This window comes from Sinocyclocheilus rhinocerous, unplaced genomic scaffold (genome assembly GCF_001515625.1).
Source record: "Sinocyclocheilus rhinocerous isolate Xijiao unplaced genomic scaffold, SAMN03320098_v1.1 scaffold605, whole genome shotgun sequence".
NCBI classification, from domain to species: Eukaryota; Metazoa; Chordata; class Actinopteri; order Cypriniformes; family Cyprinidae; genus Sinocyclocheilus; species Sinocyclocheilus rhinocerous.
Window position 1 is genome coordinate 483,773 of NW_015661612.1, and position 7,260 is coordinate 491,032.

Genomic DNA, 7,260 nt, shown 5'->3' on the forward strand with positions numbered 1-7,260 from the left:
CATATATATATATATATATATATATATATATATATAAATAAAATTTAGATATCATGAAATACAATTTCTCATATCGTCATATGTCACACACACAAACCAGCCCATATTGAACCTTGAGAAATCTGGTCACCCCACATATACATGACCTCGTTCTTTAATCAAAATGTCATAACTTGCTCTTCTTTGCTTTTTGCCCTTTTTTCTTGTTAGATGAGCAGTTTCACTCATAAATACATTACAATATGGAAGTCGTTTACAAATTATCGTGTTTCATTCTGACTTTAAATGTGTGGTGGGTGAAAACCGAATATGTGTCAGAATATTACATTCATTCTGTCTTAAAGGGACAGCAGCCTAATTAAATACCTGTCTGTCTCATTAATGTTAATCAAACAACAAAAGATGTCAAATACATGTATACATGTTAAACCTACTGTATTAGAAAAACGAGTATTTAATATTTAATTTGTATCTATTGTATTATTGTCTTATGGTTTGTAATTTGATTCTTTATTTTTATATAAAAATAACTATGTACAGGTATAGCATATATATATATATATTTGCTTTTTGCCCTTTTTTCTTGTTAGATGAGCAGTTTCACTCATAAATACATTACAATATGGAAGTCGTTTACAACTTATCGTGTTTCATTCTGACTTTAAATGTGTCATATAGGCACATACTGAAGATGCATATTTTACTTTCTTGGTTCTCACTTAAAAGATAACATGTAAAGTAGTTATTTTAATTAAAATAGCTATGGCTTAGTAAAGTACATTTCTTACACTGACTCTGGATGGATCTTCTCAGTCTCTTTTACTCTTTCACTGGCATGACAAAGTAATTGACAGGCTGCACAGTGCCAGTCTTATCTTTGTAATAGCCTATTCCCTGTGCTTCTGTGACAACTGGGGAAAAGAGAAGTCCAAAATGTCCATGACTAATCAGTGAGATAAAAGATGTCAGTTTAGAACATGATCTACAGTCACATCTTAACGCTTATTCTTACCATGCTGAAGTCCTTGATCTCCTTCTGCCTTTTGAAATCAATGTTGTACCGGATCCAGTAGGGTAAGATAGCCCTACTGTCTTGCGTATGGGAGCTCAGAGGCACGCTACCCTTATTGTAAGGGCTTTTGCTAGAGGCCATCGTGGCAGATCGGATGTTTTGAAAGTACTTTAGGGTCGAATTGGCAAAAGTCTCCCCATATTTAGTAGTGGGAATGTGTCCACAGTACCTTTAAATGATTCAGCAATTGCAAAATTAACAGGTGTTGTAATATTGTTTTATGACTACCTGCACCAAGGTCAGAAATTAACCACAGAAAAAGGGTAGCAGCCAAAACTGTTAATTCAAGTTTATTTCAATTAATTGATTTATATATTTAACATTAAGAGATAGCACTCAAAAAAGAAAAATACTCTCATCAAGGTCCCCTGACTGTCAAAACTTAACCCTGAATTTTTTTTCAAATTCAAGGTGACAAATATTCTCCTCCACACAAAATAAGAAATGAGCTATGTTTTTACCCGGGCATCAAAGACGATGGGATGTAGGCTGTGTTATGCGAAATGAGAGTCCCATTTCCTCTGAAAGTCATGGCTGAGTAGATAAGAATACTACAAATATTATCCGATAATAAGCTGCTGCGCGTCTAAAGCTGAACTGCATCACAGATAAGACAACCAAACGTTGCCTGGCAACCATTTTTTTCAGTATAGACTAGCATACGTTTTTATTAATAGCTAGTCTGTCAGTTTTTCTCTAATATAGAATATATAAAAACTATGATTTTGCCTCCAATAATAAATCTGGTAAGAAGCTTTTGGGGCGTATCTGGTTTCTGCAAGAATCCGCCCCTGAGAAAGAGTTTTGACTGCGAGCGACTGCCCCCTGCTGGCGTCATCCGTCATCACATTGCGCTCGAGCGGAGTGGCGAGGCGCATCGCAGAGTGAAAGAGTCTCGGAGCGGAACTGACGAATGTACATGTGCGCATAGTAAAGCGAGAAAAAAATGAAAGCTCTTTAATTATTAATTACTCTTTGCATGTTGTTCCGCACTGAGGATGCAGTCTATACGATGAGAGGATTCTTCCTGGTTTTATGTAGCGAACAAAAGCAGTTAGGATATGATTTTATAAGAAGTTATGCAGCGTTGGTCAAGATAGATGCGCGATCTTTGTGATTAAACATTTTTTTATTCTATTTTAGTCTTTCGATTTTTCCTAATTTTTAAGTTGAAATGGCTTTAGTAGTGTGCCTGAAGACTGTCGCGGAGCTTCGTGGAAAGGGGGACCGCATCGCTAAAGTGACTTTCAGAGGTATAGAGCAATAGGCTTTTAATTCCCAGTGAATGTTTTAGTTTGTGTGCATATGTATATTAAGTATCTTGTGTTATACATATGTAGGTTTAATGTTATTTTATCCCATTATATATATATATATATATATATATATATCGTGCAGGTGCTTCTACTAAATACTGAGCAGAGGGTCTGAATACTTAGGACCATGTTATATTTCAGTTTTTCTTTTTTAATAAATCTGCAAAAATGTCAACAATTCTGTGTTTTTCTGTCAATATGGGGTGCTGTGTGTACATTAATGAGGAAAAAAAATTAACTTAAATGATTTTAGCAAATGGCTGCAATATAACAAAGAGTGAAAAATTTAAGGGAGTCTGAATACTTTCCGTACCCACTGTATATATATATATATATATATATCGTGCAGTAGTAGTGTGTAACTTGAGGTTCTGGTGAAAAGTAGATATCCAGTCATTCTGAACCGGCATGTCTTTAATCAAAGGACATGGAGGGCTTTTTAATATCGCTTTAGACGATTGAAACCTCCCTTGCTGGAATATAGAAATCAACATTATTGCCTCAGACACAAGCTTGTGCTGCTTTCTTACCTGGTTTCATTAAATGTGTAACTGTAGGGTCTCAATTTTCACTGCAGTATTCTTTAATTCATTGTTAATTTCAAGCGACAAATTTTAATCAAATGGATAGCTCAATAGGTTACTGGGATTATTTTCCAAAACTGTCTTCAAGGTCGCCAGAAGTATTAAAACTGCATAAAGTTGTAAACTGAGAAAAGTGAAACAAAATTGTTTGAATTTTTGGTTGTTTTATCTCATTTCTCCTTGTCTTATGAGGCTTGCCTCGAAAATCCATTAGATTTCATGTCAGTTAAATGTGGCTTTAAAAATATGAATGACAAGATTTTTTTCTCCTGATTCTCTCCTCTCTTTCTTTTTTTTTCTTTTTCCCATATATATTTGTATTTCAGCACCTTGGACAGTTGCTCAGCGTTCATCTGACAATTATTTTCTTTCTCATAAAATGCTCTCTGTGGATGTGTATGTGAGAGAGGGGTTGGGAGAAAAATACAGATATATGTGTGAAGTTTTATGTGTTTCTAGTATATAAAAAGAAAAATTACAGAATCGCCTTAGTTAAATGGAGCAGAAATGAGGTAGGACAAACAACATTTTATTGCTAAAAAAGAAAAGAAAACTTGATGCATGTTCTAGGAGTAAACATCTTCCAGTATTAATAGGAATCTTTTTACTGAAGGATGTTTTGAAAGAAATGATGGTGAAGGTCTTTTTTTAATATAATTTGATTGAGACACTTCAAATAATGGAAGTCATTTCGATGCATGGTCCTGTTGTTATGTACCAATCCCCCCCCCTATCTGAGGGCAATGACTATTAGCTCTCTTGCCACCCTTTCCTTCCCTCCCATTTTGGTCTTCCCCTAATCTCCAGCACCCTCAGTGTGCAGTGATCTATGCTGTCTGGAACGGAAGGGCTCTACTGAGCTGTGTCCTGTTTCTCTGTGGGTTGCATAACTTAGATTGAGTACTTGAGAACAATGAAAAATCACAATAAAAATGTTTCATCAGAGATAGAAAATTATGGAAAGTACAAAAATATTGGCTGTCAGACATTATGAGATGTGATTACTTTGGAATTTGAAAAGTCCTCGTAAAGACTGTACATTATTGAAAATACTGTTCAAGATTGTTCTGTTGCTTTACAGGCAGCCCATCAATTTTTATTATGTCTTCGCCCAGTTTATGCATGTTATATAAGGTTTTATCTATGTCTTCTTGTTATTGTTGCCAAGGAAAAGCGTTTTTAAATCTAGGTTGAGAGCCTTGTGATTTTTGCCTTCAGTTCTCTCTCTATTAAGGCATCAGTGCTGCACAATTCACAAAATCTTCCTAATCATGCTCAATCAATCAATTCTTGTTTTGTTTTTCTTGTCTGCTTTATCAATTCTTGTTTTTCTATGACTTTAAAGTAAAAAAAAAAACACCCCGCACCAGCTCAACATTTTGTGATCTACAACACTGTATAGAGGTTAGATGTAAATTTTACCTGGGGAAAAGCTCCTGTGAACAGCCACAGCCAGCAATGAGTTTGAGATGAGCTGCTGCTTGTTTCTCTGAGACTAAGAGAACTTTGTTGTCTGTATTTTGAGATTACATAACTTATAACTCATTTCAAAACAACATATACATGTACATGAAATAATTCAGCCTAATTTTATTATTTTAAAGCTTTTTGACATGACTTTTACCAGTGAAAGTGTTCAACACAGAATCGAGACAACAATAGAAAATGGATGAATAAAACTACAATAGCACAACAAAAATGAACAAAACAAAGAAATTATTTGAATAGCAACAATATTTAGGATATTTTTCAGTCTGGTTTTAAAACTCTACACAGCACAGAGTCTGCCCTTTTGAACGTTTTTAATGACATTTTAATGTCTACTGATGCCGGTAATACTACGGCTTTAGTGCTGTTAGATCTCAGCTCTGCGTTTGATTTTGTTGGTCTCCTGTTGTCTCGCTTTGGAGCACTGCATTAGTGTTAGAGGCACTGTACTCGACTGGCCCTTTCTGTCCAACAGAAGATTCTCAGTAAATATAGGGATGTATTCTTCTTCTGTAGCGCATGTTACATGTGGTGTTCCTCAGGGTTCAACTTTGGCACCGTTACTGTTTTCACTGTACATGTTACCCATTGGTTCTATATTTAGGAGATTTGGTTTGTCGTATCATTGTTATGCTGATGATACTCATCTTTACATATAATTTATGCGCAACAACAGGTCTGCCATAAATCAATTAATAGCCTGTCTCCAAGAATTGAAAAAATGGCTAACCAATAAAAAAACACAAATTGTTCTGTTTGGGCCCACCAAGAAAACTGATCTGAGTGCTGTTGACTTGGGTTCTCTCACTCCATATCACTCTTTTGATGTCAAGGATCTGGGTTTTATTCTGGATAGTGGCCCAAAGCTGAACAAGCAAATAAATTCTGTTGTCAGCTCCAGCTTTTATCACCTTCGAAGATTAGTGAAAGTTAAACCTTTCCTAAGTAGAAAGAATTTTGGGATTGTAATTCATGTTTTTATTTCATCACGTCTTGATTACTGCAGTTCGCTGTATCATGGGCTGCCTGTTTCATCTATTCATAGATTTCAGCTGGTCCAAAACGCGGCTGCCTGCTCACGGGCAGTCGCAAACAGGACCACATCACACCTTCTACGTTCACTTCATTGGCTACCTATTCATTATCGCATTGAATTCAAAATTGAGTTTTTTGTATACAAAGTGTTGAACAATCTTGCTCCTCCTAAGTAATGATTATTTATGTATTTAACTTTCTTGAGCATTGAAAGATATCTACCAGTGTGCCATGCTAACATGCTAACTGCTCAAGTGCAATATCTCTGTTTAAATGTTTGTGTAGGCTTGTGTATGTGTGCATAAGTTGGTGTGTAAATGTATTTGTATTGACAGTTCTTGTTTGCACATGCACACACTGACAACAAACAACAAACACTGGTCTGTATTAAACAGGTCTCTTGGTCAGAGTAGAAGCAAAGGGTTAAAAAAAGGAGTTTCTTGCTTTCCTTAATATCTTTAACCAACTCCACCCCTTCTATAAAGCAGTTTCACACTTCACCGTTTTACTGCGTTGCAGTTTTATGATAATGGTAGTACTCTTTGCTTCTCTGTTGCCAAAACATGTCTGGGCTGTGATGACCTGTGGGCTTCCTGTTATGCATAATCTTAATTTAATCCTTAATCCTACACATACATACATACATACATACATATAAACACACACACACACACACAGTTTTACTTGTTTACTTGTTTACGTGTACATTTATAGGATTTGACATTGCAGTCTTCATTATATCACACAATTTATATCACACAATTTTTCTTATATACAGTATAGCACTGCTTTGATGCTAAGCTCCATATTGACCTTTAACCTTGTTTTTCTCCATGCAGGTCTTTCTTTCTTCTCTCGGGTGCTGGAAAACTGTGAGGATGAAGCTCGATTTGAGCAGGTCAGGTTTTTCCATTTCCATTTCCATTTCCATTTAGTCATTTAGCTGACGCTTTTATCCTAAGCGACTTACAAATGAGGACAATAAAAGCAGTCAAAACTAACAAAAGAGCAACAATGTATGTGACCCTGGACCACAAAACCAGTCATAAGGGTAAATTTTCCAGTTGTATAAATTGAGATTTATACATCATCTGAAAGCTGAATAAATAAGCTTTTCATTGATGTATGATTTGTTATGATAGAACAATATTTCCTATCGAGGTAATCGAGATACAACTATTTGAAAATCTGGAATCTGAGGGTGCAAAAAAATCTAAATATTGAGAAAATCGCCTTTAAAGTTGTCCAAATGAAGTTCTTAGCAATGCATATTACTAATCAAAAATTAAGTTTTAATATATTTACAGTAGGAAATTTACAAAATATCTTCATGGAACATGATCTTTACTTAATATCCTAATGATTTTTGGCATAAAAGAAAAATCAATAATTTTGACCCATACAATGTATTTTTGGCTATTGCTACAAATATACCCGAGCGACTGAAGACTGGTTTTGTGGTCCAGGGTCCCATATAAGTACAAATGACAAGTCTCGGTTAGCCTAACGCAGTACACGTAGCAAGGTATATTTTTTATATATATATAGGGATGTGCATCTCATGACTCAGGCCGATACGATACGCATCTTGATGCATAGCCAACGATACGATACATTAAAGATACATATGAAGGAGCTACCAATGCGATGGTATATAATTCACCCCTATTACGATGCAGTGCGATCCGATTTCGATTCGATTCAACACAATACGATTCGATGCAATATGATGCAATGGAGAAAATATGATCACTTTTAATGCCTC

General features: G+C 35.4%; 1 protein-coding gene and 1 pseudogene across 2 annotated transcripts in view; one reads left to right on the plus strand and one right to left on the minus strand.

Annotated features, from left to right (window-relative positions):
* Nucleotides 1–819: 819 nt before the first annotated feature.
* On the minus strand, nucleotides 820–1,711 carry LOC107726398 (UPF0573 protein C2orf70 homolog A-like; annotated as a pseudogene).
* A 277-nt stretch (nucleotides 1,712–1,988) lies between these two features.
* Nucleotides 1,989–7,260, plus strand: part of LOC107726465 (otoferlin-like) — a 65,312-nt gene continuing 60,040 nt past the window's right edge. For both annotated transcript variants that reach the window (XM_016536055.1, XM_016536056.1), the window contains exons 1-2: nucleotides 1,989–2,325; nucleotides 6,335–6,393. In XM_016536055.1, coding sequence (XP_016391541.1) covers nucleotides 2,247–2,325; nucleotides 6,335–6,393 — 138 coding nt within the window. In that variant the 5' untranslated portion in view covers nucleotides 1,989–2,246. The remainder of the gene's footprint in view (nucleotides 2,326–6,334; nucleotides 6,394–7,260) is intronic.